General features: G+C 42.7%; 1 protein-coding gene across 1 annotated transcript in view; it reads left to right on the top strand.

The window, feature by feature from the left end:
- ENPP6 (ectonucleotide pyrophosphatase/phosphodiesterase 6) overlaps nt 1-20,075 on the top strand; it is a gene marked incomplete at both ends in the record, with an annotated part of 88,691 nt that overhangs the window by 58,765 nt on the left and 9,851 nt on the right. Inside the window, 4 exons of the mRNA XM_080928617.1 lie at nt 3,344-3,455; nt 14,383-14,524; nt 14,903-15,082; nt 17,821-17,958. Coding sequence (XP_080784743.1) covers nt 3,344-3,455; nt 14,383-14,524; nt 14,903-15,082; nt 17,821-17,958 — 572 coding nt within the window. The remainder of the gene's footprint in view (nt 1-3,343; nt 3,456-14,382; nt 14,525-14,902; nt 15,083-17,820; nt 17,959-20,075) is intronic.

The following is a 20,075-nucleotide window of genomic DNA, read 5'->3' as shown; positions in this document are numbered from 1 at the left end:
TTTATTATTTTTAATCTCTTACTATGACCAATTTTATAGGCATGTCTATAGAGATATGCATATATATGCATATATGCAGATTTATATGTATATAAATCTATCATCTGTATATATCATTTATCTATTCTACCTATCATTTACCTATACTGATCATTTGTCTATTCTATCTATCTATCATCTATCTATCTATCTATCTATCCATCCATCCATCCATCCATCCATCTATCCATCCATCTATCCATCCATCTATCCATCCATCTATCTATCTATCATCCATCTATCTATCTATCCATCCATCCATCCATCCATCTATCCATCCATCTATCCATCCATCTATCCATCTATCTATCTATCTATCTATCTATCTATCTATCTATCTAATCTATGTACAGTACAATAGAAGACAGAATATGTCTTGAATATGATGTTAGACAACCCCCTTTTTGAACATCAAGGACTATATTAATACAAACCAGGCAACATCATCTCATATATGTGGCCCATTGTTGACTGATATGGTTCATGAGTTTACAAAAGGGTTTCTATGCTCTCTGTAGCTCCTAGTATCCTGGTATCCTCAGTGGTAAGAGGGCGCTGTTGTGAGCATTGTTTTAACACATGACCTATAATGGACACTAAAGAACACCCATGGTTTGCTGATCAACTTTAAAAACAGTTGTGGAGTAGATTAGAACAGAATGAACTAAGTATTTGTGTGTGTTTACTCACAATTTGGTGACACTTTTGTTTCTACTGTGAATGTGCATGCCCCTGTAGTATGTAATAGAGCAAAATGTTTTTATAAGTGAACATGAGTGTGGTGGTTATGTGTATAAGCATGTTCACACATGTATGCATGTGTATATCTGGAAGCTGGAGACTGATCTCAAGAATCTTTCTCAATGGCTTTCTATTTTACGCTTTGAGGCAAGGTCTTTGAGCTGGACCAAGATCTCACAGGTATGGTTAGTCAAGCTAGGCAGCTTGATCCAGGGCTACCTGGTCTCTACTTCTGATTAGTGGAATTAAAGGCAGGTTGTCATGGTGATCTGTTAGTTATGTGGGTGCTCGAGATTTGAACTCAGGCCTCCACTCTCTTGTGGCCAGGACTTTACTTATTGATCTATCCCTGAGCCCTGCAAAAAAAGTTTTTAAAAATACTGTCATACAGAAACTCTTAGGTAATACCTCCCGATTTCTAAATGTATTTACTTCTATTTTTATTTAATGGCAAGCATGTTAAGAGAAATAAATTATAGCAGCAAGGGAAACATTTCTTGATTTTCTCCTGGCCTAAGTGAAAATGTGTTACTTGACATTGTGAAGTATAGAATTTTCACTGTCGTTAATAACTGGCCTGTCAACGAAAGTCTCCTTTCCCCTGTGCGTCAATTTACATAACAGTTTTTTTTTCAAATTTGTAAGTGGTTAGGTTTATTTTTAGTTAACTATTATGATTAAATTCCTAATGTTATTACCTGTGGTCAGATTGTATTAATCATGAAACTTCTCTGCTTTTTGGAAATTATTGAGATTTTACTTATGGAACAGAATATGCTCAGTTTGCCTAACAATTGTGTTTAAGAATCACATACTATGCTCTCAAGATAAAATATACATGTCTATTGAATTCACTCCATTGATAATAACACCCAAATTCTCCACGTATCTCATTCATTCTATTTGTTTGTTTGTTTCATTCTTTGACACGGGGCTTCACGTTACTCAGTCTGGCTACCAACATTTTCAGCCAATAGGTGAGACTTGGTTTAAGCCCTGATCCTCCCGCTCCAGCCTTCCCAGTTCAAGGGTTATAGATAAAACTCACCATGGCAGACTATTCATTGTACCTTGAACTGATTTCCATTAGGGTCAAGGTCTTGTAGTGACACTACCAAGATCCCTCTGTGTGTGCATATACACCACAGGTAAGCAGGAGTCTACATACATAGCTGTCTATGCAGAGTCGTGGCTCTTTCTGTGGTTTTTAAAAATGAAGATGCTTGGTTTTGTCTCTTGAAGCCCACCCCCTTTTCATTTTCATGCATTTTGATATTTGGTTTTTAAAAAATGAGTGCTTTCTTTTTCTTCTTTTAGTGATTCACGCAGCACCCTTTTGCACATCCGCATCCTTCATACTAATGAGTTAGTCTTCCTAAGAGTTGCCCTGCTATCTTTTGCATCAATTGGAACCACCCAGCAGATGTGCTCAAAAGTGCCTTACTACCTGCTTCCTGGCAGGCCCTTCCCCATAATTTATGTCCCCCACTTTTACTAACTTCCACTTAGAAGCCATTTTCACTGAGCTGCAAAAAAGAGCCACGGCTAGACTCCCGAATCTCTTGGTCTGGCATTTCATGGATTTAATTGTTTAGAAGTTCTCTGAACTTTAGCTCACATTGATTTTTTTTTGTCTTGATGTCCCACCCTATGCCTACCTCAATCCCCCATAGACTTGGCTGTGTCTTTTGTACTATGTCATGGACAAGGACACAAGCAAGACCAGCAGGAGGAAAATTACACTACTCCCCGAATTCCTATACCACCTAGGAAGTGGGCACTGCACACCGGCTTCACACAGAACACACTTCCCTCTTTCCCATAAGACTAGACTCTGGACTGTTCTGAGAAAGAGACACTGGTTGATTCACTTTTGTTTCCTCTGCCTGAACAGTTCATAGTAACTGCCAATAAATATTTGCTTAACAATTGTAAATCAAGACTGACTTGCCCCTCTGCAGTTGCGTGTTCACATACTCTGATTGAGTGTCTCTTCCTCAGGACAACTCCATCTGCTTGTCTGAGAGTCTTCAGTAGAAAACTTGAGCAGGTTCATGCCAAGTTTTTGACTCTTTTATTTTTGGGAGAGGGAAAGCCAGATCAAAACCCTTGCTTTAACTCAGTGAAATTGGCTTGCTGTAAGAACTCTAAAGTCCAGTTATTTTCTTTATCACAAGATAGTGAAATATTTGTTTTATAATTCCATGGCTGCAAGATTCTACACAACACATGTCTCTTGGATAGGCAAAAATACATTAGACTAGAAGATGGAATTTATGGAAAATCTACAGAAAAAAGATTTTTGTATGCTAATTAATATTTATATTGTTAATATTGGGGCAATTTCTGTCAAGAGACTCCAATATTACATTGGAATGGCATTTAAGATACTACTTCATGGAAGCAGAATTATAATTAAATATACTACTTACCAGGAATAACTTATTTTAGTTTATGAAAAGGTACAAAAATATTTTGACTGATGTATATTTTATGGAATAGGCTCTTAGCTCTACTCCAAGTACTGGAGACAATAATTATTTTCCTTTTTTTTTCTTGTTAGGCTGTGAAGTTGAGATTCTTGGTGTCAGACCAACTTACTGCCTAGAATATAAAACCGTCCCAACAGATATCAACTTTGCGAATGCAGTTAGTGACGCTCTAGACTCATTAAAGTAAGTGTACCAAATTTTTAGCAAAAACATTATTATTCCTTGTGTTTAAAAAATGTGTGTGTGTGTGTGTGTGTGTGTGTGTGTGTGTGTGTGTGTGTACATGTATACAGCAGATGTAGGTGTCTGCAGAGGACAGAAGAGAGACTCAGGGCCTATGAAACTGGAGTTGTAGGCAATTGTGAGTCACCTGACATAGATTCTGTAGAGCAAACTCTGTAAAGAGCAGCAGCAAAGACTCTTGTTTTGTTTTGTGTTTAGAGACAAGATTGTTCTGTGTAGCCCTAGCTGTCCTGGAACTTTCTCTGTAGACCAGGCTAGCCTTGAACTCAGAGATCTGCCTGCCTCTGCCCAAGTGCTGGTACTAAAGGCATGTGCACCTTCAGGAGCCGCCATCTCCCGGCAAGCACCCTTACCCATGGGGCCATCTCTCCCTTCCCTCTTTCTAGTTTCTTGGATAAATAGCAAATTTAATGAGGTTTAAGAGAGCTGGACTTAGGCGACATGTCTGTGAGCCCTTTATGTAATGATTGTCATGTGGTGTACTGGCAATTAGTAGCTGTGAACCTTTTGGAAATGGTGAACAGAAGACAGAGAATCCCCAGGGTTTGAAGATCTCCTTTTTGTGTTGTTAGACAATGTAGAAACCATGTGAGCATCAGCATTCTCATACCAATGATTTGCTGAGCAGTTATATTTCAAAGACTTCAATGAGCCTTTGCCTGAAGGATAGATTTGTGACCAGAAGTTTGGAGAAATTACCTTTCAACACTCATGTGTGAAATGGGCAAAGCACATTAGTGCATTAAAACAAAGAACATTTATTTTCTTGTGTGTCTTAGTCAGGGTTTCTATTACTGCACAAAACATCATGACTAAAAAGCAAGTTGGGGAGAAAAAGATTTATTCAGCTTACACTTCCACATTGCTGTTCATCAGCAAAGGAAGTCAGGACTGGAATTCAAGCAGGTCAGGAAGCAGGAGCTGATGCAGAGGCCATGGAGGGATGTTACTTACTGGCTTGCTTCCCCTGGCTTGCTCAGCCTGCTTTCTTATAGAACCCAGGTCTACCAGCCCAGGGATGGCACCACCCACAATAGGCTGAGCTCTCCCCTCTTGATCACTAGTTGAGAAAATAAATGCCTTAGAGCTGGATCTCATGGAGGTGTTTCCTCAACTGGGGCTCCTTTCTCTATGATAACTCCAGCTTGTGTCAAGTTGACACACAAAACCAGCCGGTACACTGTGCATGTGGACAATGGCACAGAGTGTGAGACATGCAAAGTTCACTTCATTTCTTCTAATAGTACATGGGTCTCTTGAGGATCTGACTACCACATCAAACACAAAGCATCAAGTGAAACAGAATATTGGGGTCCAGTTGGAAGCTTGGTTTAACAATCAGCAAAGAGATGTCTGAGCTTGTTAGGAGCTCCCACTTCTAGAGCTGGACTTGAGATAATCTTGGTTGTTGAATGAGTTTCCCAGGTGGAGTCAAAGCAGAAGACACAGATAGAATCAGACTATTCAGATAGGGGCAAGACCTTTATCCTTTTAAAAGAAACAGCAGGCTTCCAGCGAGGCACAGTGACACCACCCTTCCTAAACCTAGTGCACGAGTCCCTAGTACCAACAGCAGAGACTGGCAATGATTAACACTGTCTTTCACACCGGTGACCAACAGGTACAGGCATGAGCAATTGGCTGAGAATATCTCCAAGTAACCCAAGAATCTGCTCGGCAGTTGGGTCATCCTTATAGTCTAAGGTTGCCTTGGTGCAGAGATGACTAATGACTGGTACTCATTCCCTCGTCTACCCCAACCTCCAGAGTGAGTGATTGCTACTCATCCAGGATTATCAAAGGGAAAAGGAGGATTCCGTTCCATACTGATTTTCAGACCATGCTACCTGCGTGAAACCTATCAAGAGGGGTCACAAAAATGGTTTAGCACAATTGATGTGCTAAAAAGAAAATGGCTTCAAAATATTAAAAGTTAAGAAAGAAACAAACTTGTTCATGCAATTTGTCTCTGGAGGTATTTAGAAGGGGCAGAGTCTGGGGAAGGTGAACTTTTGAGCAAATGTTCTTCACGTGCCTTTTATATTGTGTGTGTTATATGATGCTAATTGCTACCTCATCTGCTTTCTTTCTCTTTTTCTCTCCTCCTTCCTTCCTTCCTTTCTTTCTCCTTCTCTCTCTCTCTCTCTCTCTCTCTCTCTCTCTCTCTCTCTCTCTCTCTCTTTCTTTTCTTCTTCTTGGCCACAAGGGCTAAAAAGCTATGTGCTTGCGGAGCTGGTATATTGTGTTGCTGTGGTTAATACAAAGCAGACTTGCACAGCCCGCATGGCCAATGAACAGGGCTGAGGCTTCAGAATTGCTCTGTGTCTACTCAGTGCTACTTCCAGCATCACCCAAATGCTATCCATAACTACACCCTACTGCCAAGAGTAAGATGAGCATTTGGATCGTAATTGTCACACAAACACCTCCAAGTGTCCCAACAGCTCATCAGTGTATTATACATGTCTCACCCTTTTCATGTGTTTGAGATTGATGGACTTTCTGTATCCGACTCAGTGGTCACAGATAAATGGCAAAGAGTATCATGTGAGCTCCAGACCAGTGGTGGACAAGTTAATCAGACATCCTTATTTTTAATTAGCTAACTTTCACTAGAAAAAAGGGAGCTCTATTTCCTTTAGAGAAAATATGTGTTTTTTTTTTCTTTTGTTTTCTTTGTCATGCAACATTACAATATAACAGGACTCCAGGGAGGAGACACATCTTTATCTCAGAAATGGGGAAATGGAGAAACAGGGAAGGTGTTCTGATTGGTGGTAGTGGTGTGTGTGTGTGTGTGTGTGTGTGTGTGTGTGTGTGTGTGTGTGTGTGTGTCTGTCTGTGTGTGTGTGTGTGTGTGTGTGTGTGTGTGTGTGTGTGTGTGTAGGGACTCGGTTTCTCTAGAAAGAAAAGGCCACAAAGAGCTACAACTCCATGGAATTGGCCTCAGGATATGCACATTTTCATGTGTATGGCCTGGTGTGCTGCTTTCCCAGCTAAAGACCATTCATAGAGTAGGAGCTCTAGGTGAATGACCTTGAACTACACCTACTGTTATTCACATAGTCTGCAACCTAGATAAAGCCTCTGGATTTTGACAGTGTAGACCTGAGAAGGATTGGGCAAGACTAATACAACTGCCGTGAGAGGGTTTTCATACTGGCCAAGTTAACAGGGCAGCTAAAACCAATCTCTTTACATGGAGGTAGAAAGATGATTTTTAACATAATCCAAGCCCTTTCTTTTTATGGAATGACAAGGAAGAATGGAGATGCCAACCCCCTGCTTATTATCTCTAAGCTAGGGAATATTATATGAGAGTGGGAAGACCTGATGCCACTGAGGAAAGCAGTGGGAGGAAAAACAAACAAACAAACAAACAGGTCCTTTCTTCAACCTTCTTTTATCCTTCTTATAAAGCAGGCTAGAAATTAATGCCTGTGAATCAATGATTTTACTCATACAAAAATCAAATCTTTTGTCTCCGGGAATGAAGTGGTTGACGGTCTTACCCAGATTAGAACAATCTAGATCAATCACAATCATTCTGCATGTAAAAGCTTGTTCAGGAATTTGTGCATATGGTGTAAAGGAATCGAATTCTTTTGATAGGTGTGTTAAGGCAATGCTGTGGAGTGATTTAGTTTCCCATCAGATAGCCCTGCCTGGTGCAGCAAGTTCAGACACTAGAGTTCTTTTGGTTCAGCTCTATCTCAGATTCCTAATTATAATTTGAAAAGCATTTGGAAGTTTCCACACACAAGTGTTCAGACACACACACATACACAGCTCTAAAACTGTATCATTCATATAACATGGGATAGCTATGACAGAGAGATCATTGAGACACCCATATACATGTAAGATGCTACTTTTGAATTTAGATGATTTTCTTCTATTGCATAGAAGAAAAGACAGAATTGAAAGTTGACATTTTTTATGTCAATAGCACTGAGACAAAAGGCTTTATTCACATTAACCTGTTTTCCTCTCTATTTACTATGTTACATAGGTGTTTTCCCCATCTGTCCTGGTTTGATTTTCTATTGCTGTCATAAACCCTTTAAGTAAAAGCAACTTGAGAATGAAAAAGTTTGCCTTAGTCTACAATTATAAACAATCCATCATTAAGAGAAGTGTAGGCAGGAACTCAAACATCATCCTGGAGGTAGGAACTGAAGCAAAGACCATAGAAGAACGTGGCAACTTGTCAGGTATGGTGCTGCCCAAAGTGAGCCTTCCTATGTCAATTAGCACTACAGAAAATGGCTCACAGACATGCCTGTAGACCAAGCTGATATTTTTAACTCAGTTTTGCTCTATGCAGATATGTCTAGGTCTTTGTCAAGTTGACACCATCTCACAAGGATTCAGCTTTATGTCTCCAGCAGCATCCAGCCCCACTGGTGCTTTCTGAGTCCTGTCATCACACATAAAGACTCAGCAGGCAGGGCCCCTGCACACAATGCCACCCCTGCTTCGAAAACACAAGGCCGTATCACTTGATATGAATCTTGGAAATTCTGTTTGCAGGAAACTCATGCTTCAGTGAGGGAAAAAAGTATCTGGTGCTAAAGACCAACTGAAGAATAGTTTGTGGAGTAGGAGAAGAGGAATCAGGAGGCAACCAGGGAGCCCTGGCAACATGCAGGGAGCAGTAACTGCTTCCAACATAGTGCCAAGCAGGTTGTACATGTAACCAGTTCAATGGGGCTCTAGAATCTAGGCCTGGTAGTACAAGACCATAATCCCAAGTATGCTGAGACAGAAGGTTCAAAGGTTCATGTTCTGTCTGGGCCACAGGGAAGAGCTCAAGGCCAGAATTTAAGTATCTTATTAAGTAAGTTACTTAAAAGCAAGGTATCTTAGTGATAAAGTAACTGCCGTTCTTCATGAATGGAGTCCAAGGTTAATGTTCAGAATGGAAAGTAACAACAGCACACCAATAAGTAACATAGAAGAGCAAAGAAAGCAAGCTCTGGATGGCAGCAACAAGATCTATCAGCTAAGAACTTTGGTTGACCTCTGAACTATTACATACAGCTCCAGAGAAGTTTTTTTGGCCACCTCAAATCTCAGAACCCCAGTCACTGTTGAAGTTAATAACGGAGTGGATGGATAACAAGACAATTCCTTTCACCTGTCAAAGGAAGCCAGTTCAAGTATATTGGCTAGGTTCCTCTTCTCCATAGATTAGCTAAGGAGAGTGGAGAAACTTGCTCCTGATGAGTAGGGATGAAACTCTCCTACATGCTAAACTTTATCACTCAGGCAAAGTGATAAAGTGTTACTGGAAGCAGGCATTTAAAATTTTTTCCCTTCCTTCCTTCCTTTCTTTATTCTTTCCTTCCTTCCTCCTCCCTCCCTTCCTCCCTTCCTTTCTTCCTTCCTTTCTTCCTCCCTCTGTCCCTCTCTTTCTTCCTTCCTTCTTTTATTTCTTCCTTCCTTCCTTCCTTCCTTCCTTCCTTCCTTCCTTTTTGCTCTGTGTCCAGCACTACAACAGCTGCTCATTTAGCACCCAAATAACAGAGTATTTGTTGCTTTTTTTGTTGTGAAATAAAATTCCATGACCAAAGCAATGTAAAGAACAAAGAATTTATTTGGCTCATGGTTTTATTCAGTTAGAGTCCATAATAGCAGACACAGCACAGCAGCAGGCAGCAGGCAGGAGTCAGCAGTCAGCAGTCAGCAGGCAGTCAGTCAGCAGTCAGCAGTCAGCAGGCAGTCAGTCAGCAGTCAGCAGTCAGCAGTCAGCAGGCAGTCAGTCAGCAGTCAGCAGTCAGCAGTCAGCAGGCAGCAGGCAGCAGGCAGCAGGCAGCAGGCAGCAGGCAGCAGGCAGCAGGCAGCAGGCAGCAGGCAGCAGGCAGCAGGCAGCAGGCAGCAGGCAGCAGGCAGCAGGCAGCAGGCAGCAGGCAGCAGACATGGTGGCTGGAGAAGCAAGCTGCAAGCTTCTAGTGCACATCACAACCACTACCATGGAGCAGAGAGGGTGAACTAAAAATAGGGGAGACTCCTTACTCTTAAAACTCATCACTGATGACACACTTTCCCTAGCAAGACCATACCACCTAGACCTCCCTAAACATCACCATTGGCTGGAGGCTTTGAGTTCAAATGTATGAGACTACAGGGCAGAAGTCACTACAGGTCAACTTACGGGACAGAGAAATGAAAGTTTAGAGATAATTTTGCCATTCATCTGAGTTAACTTTATTGAGAAGAGAAGCCAGAATCTGAAAACCACATTTGTGTTCAAGGTAATTTTCACAATTAAAAGCACCATGTACTCACTCACTCCATTTATGAGACTTAGGTAGGGTTTTACTGCAGTGAACAGACACCATGACCAAAGCAACTCATAAAAATAACAGTTAATTGGGGCTGGCTTACAGGTTCAGATGTTCAGTCCATCATCATTAAGGCAGGAACATGGCATCATCCAGGCAGGCATGGTACAGGGGGAGCTGAGAGTTATACATCTTCATCTGAAGAATGCTAGCAGGATACTGGCGTTCAGACAGCTAGAAGGAAAGACTTATAACCCACACCCACAGTGACACACCTACTCCAACAGGGCCACACATTCTAATCCTGCCACTTCCTGGGCCGAGCATAGACAAACCATGACAAAATTTATGCCAAGATTCAAATCAACTTAACTACTACTGATGGAGTGAGAACATCAAGCTGGTGAGGAGAATATGAGAAATGCACAGCTGAACAGAAAGGATCCTGAAGAACGAAGAGACAATGGATATTGTTATATGTAGAAATATCAATACCATTGAGAATAATCAAACTATAATTTTGAGTTTCCTACCCCCCATCAATTTTTTTAAAAATTTTTTTCTTGTTTCCTGCTAGCTAACAGCTAGGTTTGCAGAAACCTGAATAATGACCATAAGCAGAGTCTTGTGACTTTTAAGCTAGTGCATTGAACAGTACCCCGCCATGATACTGAAGGGACACACTGTCATTTCAGGGGCCTTCTCTTTAAACATTAAGATCATCTTTCTTAACAGTCAAGAACTAACCACACCTTTAAATCACTTCCATTTCCCCCTGCCCAATTCTTATCTCTTCCCCACGTGCTTCGGTAAGAAAAATGGATATGACATTATGAACTTTTTATATTGCAAAGCAATCTAGACAGAATTATAAGGTGATAGGAGAATTGGGTGTCCCTGAAACCCTGGGGTTGGAGGCCCCCTGCAGCTTTCTGGGAACTAGGTTTGATAGCCACATGTCCTTCTGGCATGGTTCCTGAACCTCAAAGCTGTAAATGGCCAATAGCAGACATGCAATCCACTTCACCCAACCCTGTTACAAATGAGCTGGCCTGTGATAGAAGCCAGACCCACATCGGAAACAGCTGGCTACCAAGAATTTATCTGCCAAACTCCAAACAGGCAAGAGCTCTCAGCCTCGGGAGACTTCAGTCCCTAATGAATCAATGAAATCTTAACCCTGAAAGCTCTCATGTGTTTACTCTCCCCGTAACACAAGCATCCCAAATCAAGTGTTCCTGGCACCTGAGGTAGACAGCTTCCTGAAACAATGCCATCAGGTAAATGGTGACACTTTCCAGCTTTCTAACCACATAGAGGTTTTCGAATGTGATAAACAGCCTTGGAGAAACCAGCCCTTGATACAATGTACTACAAAGACACTGCAATATAATGGGTATTAAAATGAAGAGACCTGGGTATATTTCACTAAATTCCAATCACAGTAAACCTCGCTTTAGTGAGTCATCAATGTATTAAGTGGGACTTTCTAACACATGTAGGGCCCCTGCTGGAAGTGTGGGCTCCTAAACAGATGATATAGTGAGTGAACCAGCACATCTGGAATGCCTAAGATGCACATCTGGAATGCCTAAGATGCCAGTACATAAAGCAGATAAATGTGGAGGCTTATCTGCAGGACAGATTTTATGGGCTGTTTCTTTGTGTTCAGATGTAGTGATGGAGGAAGAGCCCAGAACCCAGCTAGTCATGGGCCATGAGTGAGTTTCAGCATATGGATGAAAATTATGTTACCTATTACTAACTTTTCTCCAACACCTACACACTTGTGGGGCCCTAGAGGGTCCTTTCATACCTGACCATGTATAAATGCAGAGGCAGTTTGAATTAGTCATTCTCACATTAGGATGTACAAAAAAATGATACCATTTGTGAGAAAAATCTAAATACTAACATAACCCAATCCATACTGTGGAGGAGAGGTAACAGGGCTTATTAATGAAGGGTCAATTTGGTTTGTTCTAAAAAGAGAAGAGAACATTTGACTAATGATTTCACTTCCCTCAAAACCCAAGCTTTCTTAGGGTGGTAAATGATGTACACCCCAGAGTGCTCAGTAGAACATAAAGGTATCACTAACGGGTACATGGCCATAAAGATGGAGGGTATCAGGCCGCAACTACTCTGGAGTCTCTTCCTTAGTTCAGAAGATGGATTAGATGGACATTCAAAGACCCAGCTTACATTTCCAAGTTCCAGCTCTGTCTCAGAGATCTGCCAGGGAGTGAGTAACTTCTAGAACCCTCTGAAGTCTATTTCTTCATGCACAAATCTGTAAGTGCTCCTGTGTGAGAAAACTTGTCCCTAAAGCTCCAGGCCTGGGAACAGTCAACCCATAGACACAGAGTGTCTAGGTGACAAAGAGGGTGTACCCAAGTGCCCTTTCTTTCAGCCAGCTTCTGGGAGTTAGTGGGAGTCGTATAGCAGATCAAAGATTTCCAAAGGTCACTTGGGCTGCAACAGCCCTTTGTCATGGGCTGTTGAGTTGACTCTTATCAACAACAGTAGTCGTGTTCTAGGGACATGGGCTTAAATCCTGGCTTCATCTTGTGATACTGGCAAGTGTTTAAGCATCTCTTGAATTCTGGAACATATCCAGCATGCATGTAGCCCCAAGTTTGATACCCAAAACCATATAAATTCAGATGAACAGCTGAAATCTCAGGACTTGGGAGAACTGGAGGCAGGAGGATCAAAAGTTCAAAGTTATCTATTTCTATATGATTCAAAGCCAGCCTGAAATACATGAAGTCCTGTCGATGATGATGATGATGATGATGGTGGTGGTGGTAGTGTGATAGTGATAATGGTGGTGGTGTGATAGTGATAATAGTAGTGGTGGTGGTGGTGGTGATGGTGGTGGTGGTGATGATGGTAATGGTGGTGATGGTGGTGGTGGTGGTGGTGGTGCTGGTGGTGATGGTGCTGGTGGTGGTAGAGGTGGTGATGGTGGTGGTGGTGGTGATGGTGGTGGTGGTGGTGGTGATGGTGGTTATGGTGGTGATGGTAATGGTGGTGATGGTGGTGAGAGTGGTGATGGTGGTGGTGGTGATGGGGGTGGTGGTGATGGGGGTGGTTGTGTAGCAACATAGTCAACGGCCATAGTCAATAGCTCATTTAGTGGGCACTTGCTTCAATACACTTAGCTGACTGCTGATGACTCTTACCATGCTAAGCTTGAGCTGAGATACCACAAAGAATGAATAATCGTTCCTGATGTGAACGTATCTCATAATCTAGAGAGAGAGAAGGTACACCTAAAAGGCCTAGAAATGAACATGTAGTCATGGCAGCACACGGCAGGGTCACCTGACCTAACCTCAAGACACCAGAGGAAGCTTCCTGGAGGAGGCAACACCTGCCACACATCTGAACAAGGAATGGCTACTGTGTGACTTGGACCAAGGAAACTAAGAGCTTTGAGCATTGTGAGCATGTTTCTCTCCTGGAGAATAGCAAGACACAAGGCCCTGCCAGCGCAGAGATTACACTCTCCCATTTTTCATGCTGGCAAGACCATATCAAGGGGAAAGACGGTGTATGTATATGTGTCTATGCGTCTATCTGTCTGTGTCCATGTGTTGTACACAGATGTGCTTAAAGTAGAGTTTTTCAAGAGAAATAAGGCAGTTTGGCAAGAGTGCAACCTCTTACACGGGTCCAAGCAGAGAAAACCATCTTTCATTTCTTGGCCGTTGGCTCATCTGGATGCTCTCATAACCATCGTCATGACAACCATCATCTTTCTGATCTATTTTGGATGTCTGATTGGAGGATAGGCTAAGCCAGAGCTTAGGCAGAGGAAGTCATGGGGAAAGTGCAGTGTGAAGGAGGGAGGGAATATCCTCTGGGATCTCTTCCCTCTCCCCATAAGTGAAACGCCACACTTCATATTTCTGTGGTCATTCTTACCCCGGCATTGGGTGTTAAACAGTTTGAATTTTCGCCGTCAAAATTCCGGAAGACTTTTGACAGTTACTTTTAGGATTCGCTCTACGTCTGCATGGGAGCTAGCCCATCACAGGTCTCCATAGAACCCATGGCTGGAATGTGTCTGCTGGTGTCATAGCCTAAGGATTAATCTATGTATAGCTAACAAAGTTTCTGCGGTGACACTGTTTTCATTCTTGACAGTCAGACACATGGTCTAGCATTTGGTTAGGACTCCTTTAAAGTCCCTCAAAAAAAGTTTCAGTAGTTATATGAAGCGTTGTATCTGGTTTCTCGACTTCTCACTTTCAGCAGACCAGGAGATGGGATTTCTAAGGACTGTGCTGTGGACCTACTTACATATTTCAACTTTTGTGAACATGAAAGTCAATACAGTATCAGCCAGAAGAAGGAGTTACCCACAAATACACCTTCCAAAATCTCGTTGACAAGCTGCTCAGGACCAGTTTGGTTTCAGTGCCCCTAATTTACATGGAAATGGGGTTTTGACTGGTCCACTGGGCAGAGTTTGAGGGCTCTCACACCTTCATAGAGGGTGAGTGGGTCCTGAGGGAGCAAGCTGACAGAGCTCTCCCTCAACTGTGGCTCTCTCATTCTCCCCTCTCCAGGAGTGGCCGAGCGGATCTAGCAGCCATATACCACGAGCGTATTGATGTGGAAGGCCACCATTACGGCCCCTCATCACCTCAGAGAAAAGATGCCCTCAAGGCTGTGGACACTGTCCTGAAGTATATGACTCGGTGGATTCAGGTGACCTGGTGTCTTCTCCCATCTTCTCTGATGACTGCCAGTCCCTTCAAGGTTCCTTCAGTGACTTCTTTACTAGGCCAATGTGAGACTCTTCTTTCCTCATAGAGTACTTTTCATAGGCACCAACTGACTTCTTGGTCCATGTGTGACCAGTGAGGTTTTGCTGGTCTAGATCTGTATTACCTGGCTGGGCCAGAGAGCTGCAGCTTCTTAGGAATGTTAGGAAGTCTATTGATCAGCTTAGACTGGACATATGGGTCAAATATGGTTCTAATTTTAAGTCTCCCTTGTCCTTTAACCTAGTTTAAAACCACCTCTTTGCAAGAATTTCTGTGTGAAATTTTACCACTGTGATAACTGCCTGTATCCACCCTACAGGAACGAGGCCTGAGTGATGACCTTAACGTCATCCTTTTCTCAGACCATGGGATGACTGACATCTTCTGGTCGGATAAAGTGATTGAGCTGAGCAAGTACATCAGCCTAGATGACCTGCAGCAAGTGAAGGACCGAGGGCCCGTTGTGAGCCTGTGGCCAGCCCCAGGAAAACACTCTGAGGCAAGACACAACATGGTGGCCAGGAGGGGAGGTGGGCCCACTGGCCTTTACTTTGTGCTTTGTCTCCTTCCTGGAATTTTCATAATCAACTATGGGGCACGGACTTTGGAGTCAGGGGATGGAGCTTGCTACTTACTTACCAAGTGACTTCTGTAAAATCATTCATTTTCTGTTTTACTCCATAACAGCGTAAACCTGCATTAGACTTAATGATAATTTAATGAGACTCTCTAGAATGATGCTGCGACTCCTATCTGCCCCTGATTCCTGTTCCCCAGTAGGCTGGTCATACAAAGATAGCTAAAGGTGATTAGAGATGCAGGGGTCAGCTCCTGACGTCTCGGCCACGCCTCTTATAGGTTCTGATCCCAGCTTGGTCATCAGCTGTGTACAGGGAAATGCCAAGTTTGGCCCCTCTGCCTTCTGCAGTGAATATATCAGTGAGGCCAGTACAGACACAGGCTGAGATCACAGCGAAGACTGTATGTGCCACCCATGAATATCACCAGCAAACGAGAATGATCCTGAGAGGGTATGGTTAAGTTCTCAGAGTGTGAAGATAAGGAACAAAATCCCCTTTCAGGAACTCAGGACCCTGTATCTACACTCTCAAAAAATAGTAATCAGGGCTTTCCGTGGATGGCAAGAGTACGGAGGGAAAGGTGACACTCTTGGATGACAATTTAGTGCTCATATTACTTCATCACCTCCCAGTACATGGAAGTTGCTTCTGTCCACTCCCAGGGGAGATGACATGGGCCAGAAAACACCTGTCTTTCTAGGGGACAATTCCAGCCACGGGAGATCCAGGAGGAATTGGGGGGCTATTTCCTTCCTTCATTCTTTTGCCACCAGAACAGTTGCCTATGAAGAGTTGTCATCAGCCAGAGGGTCCTAGTGGAAGCCAGTCTTGGTGCCATAGGCAGTCTCCTCCACCACCCTGCTGGCCCTCATTTGATGCCTGTGGTCAACAATCCTATTGCTCTCTGCCTTTCCCTGCTCACTAGGGAAATGTCACTTTTCCCCCTTGAGCTCCATAAGCAGGAATGAAGTTTACATGGCATCCCACCAACTCCCTAAATATGAAAACGAAAGAATAGATTACAATGCTGTCAGGTTCTTGGGAAGCAGCTCTGTCTTCCTGGCAAGGAAGGTTATCTTTGTCCCCAATTTGGCACTTAGGCATGTGACACCTCCAGAATGCTAGGGTATCAACACTCACGAGCTGGGACGAGTGTCTTCCAGCAGGATATGCGTGCATAGCATTGTCAGGAGTCACTAGCAGTTGGTAATGGTCCAAAAGAGGGGGCTGTATTTGGTGACAGTTGTGTCATGTGATGGACACAACAGTCTTCAAGACCTGTTGTATGTCAGCAGATTTTTTTTTCACTCGCCCAAAATAGTTCTGCACTCTGCATACATCATTTTAATCAAAAATGGAAAATTAATTCATGGAGCGATCAATAACTCTCTACTCAGCAGCCTGAAGTCTATTTTAAAGATGTGAGTGAATAAAACATCTAATAAAATTAGAAATGAAGATTAAAACACAATTTTATGTTCATTTATATTAAGGAATACATGTCTGATTTGGCTCAAGGCCAGCAAGCCAATGCCAGCAGGCTGACTTTAATTTTAGCCACAAATATTTAAGTTTCTGCTAAGTATCAGGAGTGTGTATTGGCTTCTCGACCTCGTTGTGAAATTAGCAATGTGGATAGTAATTAATTCCTAGTGCTTTTAAGAGTCATGTCAGGGCAGAAAATCTCAAAGTCAAGTGAAGGAGCCATATCTTTTCTGATTTTGGTGGCATTTAACATCAGTCAAGTCACTTTCGTAACTGCCACTTAACTTTAGTGCATGGAATCTTGAAAAATAGCTTTTATAATGTGTTCACTAGTCACTGACTATGTATAAAAGAATTATTTGAAAGCTTGCAAACCATGGAGGATAGAGCTGCAATGAACGCCTCGTATCTGATAGAAGCAGAATGCTGGTTTGACCTATGGTCTCCTAAAATTTCTCATGAGCTTTCTAGCCCCCTCAGAAAAGTCACTAAAAAGTAACCATTTCTCACCTGGTTGTGTGATTATTTGATAAGAATCTCTCTGGTGTTTCCTACTTAACATTGGTTTTGCTCACACTGAGGTCCCCATGGGTCTCCCGTGCATCTTTGATGATCTGAATTTTGTGTATCTTTACTGCTTGCTAGAGTCTTGCCCCAGAACCATACTAGTACTTCTTTATCTCTTCCATTGTTATCTCTTTGCTGCGTCTCTTCTGCTGTAAGTCTGGGATATTCTGCACACACATCTACAGGTGCACACTCGAGAGATTTTCATTGTATTGCTTAGGGGTTTGTCTCTTATGTCAGAGAACATATGGATCTTTAATCTTTCTGGATAAAGCCAGCTTGCTTTGTGAGCTACACAAAAGTCTCCCATAGCCAGGTGTGGAGAGGCAGACACAGGTTAAGCTCTGTGAATTCAGGGCCAGCCTGATCTATATAGTAAGTTCTAGACCAGCCAGGGATACACAGTAGGATCCTATCATATTTTAATGCAGCTCATATATATATATATATATATATATATATATATATTAAAAACACACACACTATTTATACATACATATATATATATATATATATATATATATATATATACATACACTCATCTCACAGATATAACATGTACTCAATGAGTGTTCAGACAACTCATTCTTGGCTTTCTTTGCAGATATATCACAAACTCCAAACAGTGGAACACATGACCGTGTATGAGAAAGAAGCAATACCCAACAGGTTCTATTACAAGAAAGGGAAATTTGTCTCTCCTTTGACCCTGGTGGCTGATGAAGGGTGGTTCATAGCAGAGGTAATTATGAAATACATAACACTCCACTAATTCTTCAAATTCTATCCACAGTCCACAGGTACATAACAACCATTGAGATCTATTCTCGTGGGTGTGTTTTGCTTCCTTGTTTAGAAAAAATCAAAAGGCTGGAGGTTCTTTCTAGGTGAACACGAGCTTTAGACACAAATCCAGAGTTGATATTTAGACTTCACGGCTGCTGATATTGTGTATTGTAATAAATAAGCCTTAACTCAGTTGTTCAAGCTTCCACATAACCTGTTCAGCTGAGATCAGAACAATTACCATGATCTAAAGCTGCTGCCCAGTGGAAAGCCAGGGGAGCCCACTGTTGCTCTCACCCATGAGAGAACTATTTAGAAAACGGAGCTGTGTGGATCCAGGCCCCCAAATCACCAGCTGGTCTTTACAGCAGAGATCATCTTTTGTTTTGGTGCTGATCCCTAAGTTTGCCTCAGGCCTGAGTGTCTTCCTCCACACCCTGCTGGGCTTTAAGCTCAGCAGGCTCTTGAACTCACACAGGATACTTTTGAATGTCCTACCTTCCAGGGTAACCTATGGATGGACTGAGAGTACAGTCTGTTCCGGAAGAGAACACTGCTTCAGACACGAGCTCCAAGGTGAGTTGTACTTAGATCAGACTGCAAGGTGGGAGAAGTAAGAAGTCCTTGAAGCCAGTTATGCTTAGGACTCTAAACTAGTAAATAGTATGCTGGAGAGAGCTGGTTTCTTGTCGCTGGACATAGGCATTTGGGCAAGTGTGTGGATGACCAAAAAGCATGAAATCGGGGGACTCTGTGGCATGAACTTCAGTTATTCAGCAAGACTGAGACATGCCTGTGTGGTCACCATGAACTGAAAATGAGGCAGATCTCTGTTGAAAACTCTTGGCAACAGAAGGCAGAGGCCAGTCAGGTTTACATGCTGTGTGCAGAGGCGCTAAGACTAAAGCAGAGGAAGGAAGATGTAAGCTCCAGGCCAGCCTGAGCTAGCTAGAAAATCTTTTAGTGGATAGATAGATAGATAGATAGATAGATAGATAGATAGACAGACAGACAGACAGACATAGAGATACAGATGGAGATACAGATGGAGATATGGATAGAGGTAGAGATGCAGATACAGGTACAAATACAGATACAGGTACAAATACAGATACAGATACAGGTACAGGTACAGGTACAGGTACAGGTACAGGTACAGGTACTGGTACAGGTACAGGTACAGGTACAGGTACAGAAAAGGGGTTCCAAGAGCCCCCTTCTTACACCATTCCTTCCAGGAACTAAAGTGTGACTATGTCATATTGTTCAGAGTTTACAAGTGCCTGTAAGCAGATGAGAGCAGGTAAAGACATCGCTGATGTCACTGCTTCGAGACCTCCCAGGTGACAGCAAAGAACCAACTTCTTTATTTGTCTAGTCTTTCATCTCATACAATTCTGAAGTTCTCAGGTTCTGTAAGTAAATAAATTTATGAGGATTAAACCATACAGGGCCACCACACATGTTTTAGCATGACTGTGAATAGCCATCATTTGCTTTCTTATGCTTAGTTCAAAGGCTTTCCTACCTCTGTCCAAGTCCCTTCCTGGGCTTCAAATCCCAGCTGAAGCCCCCTCTCCCTTGATACACTCAGCTGGTCCTGTCTTCACTGGGGACTGTCCTTACATCATTCAGCTGGGCACCACATTGGCCTGCTTCTGGACTCTCTGGTCTGGATCAGAGGCTCCTAGAGACCAGGTTTGGTGACCTCTGTCTTTCCCCGGGGAGGGATGTACTTCTGTACAGCAGAGTCTCAGCACTGCACCTTATAGGTTTCTTAACAGTTATCAAGGACAGAAGGGCCAAGCCAAGCCTTCAGTGTCCACTAATTCTAAAATAGCCCTAGGGAAGATTTCAACAGGGAAAGGTGAGCTGGAACTCCGAGTGGCAATTCTAGTTTTACCTAGCCACACATTAAGCAGGACATGTCAGATCACCCAGTTCCCCACCCAACTCTCAAGGGCTGATTTCTGTGCCTTGTCCCGGAAGCATCTACTAGGCTGGGGGGGGGGGAGGCAAAATGGGGGCAAGATCCTAAGAAAGGCAGGGAGAGCAGGATGCTTCGTGCTGATC

Source organism: Micromys minutus (assembly GCF_963924665.1).
Source record: "Micromys minutus genome assembly, chromosome: 14".
Taxonomy (NCBI): domain Eukaryota; kingdom Metazoa; phylum Chordata; class Mammalia; order Rodentia; family Muridae; genus Micromys; species Micromys minutus.
The sequence above is the reverse complement of the archived record's forward strand: the minus strand, read 5'-3'. Positions and strand labels throughout refer to the sequence as shown.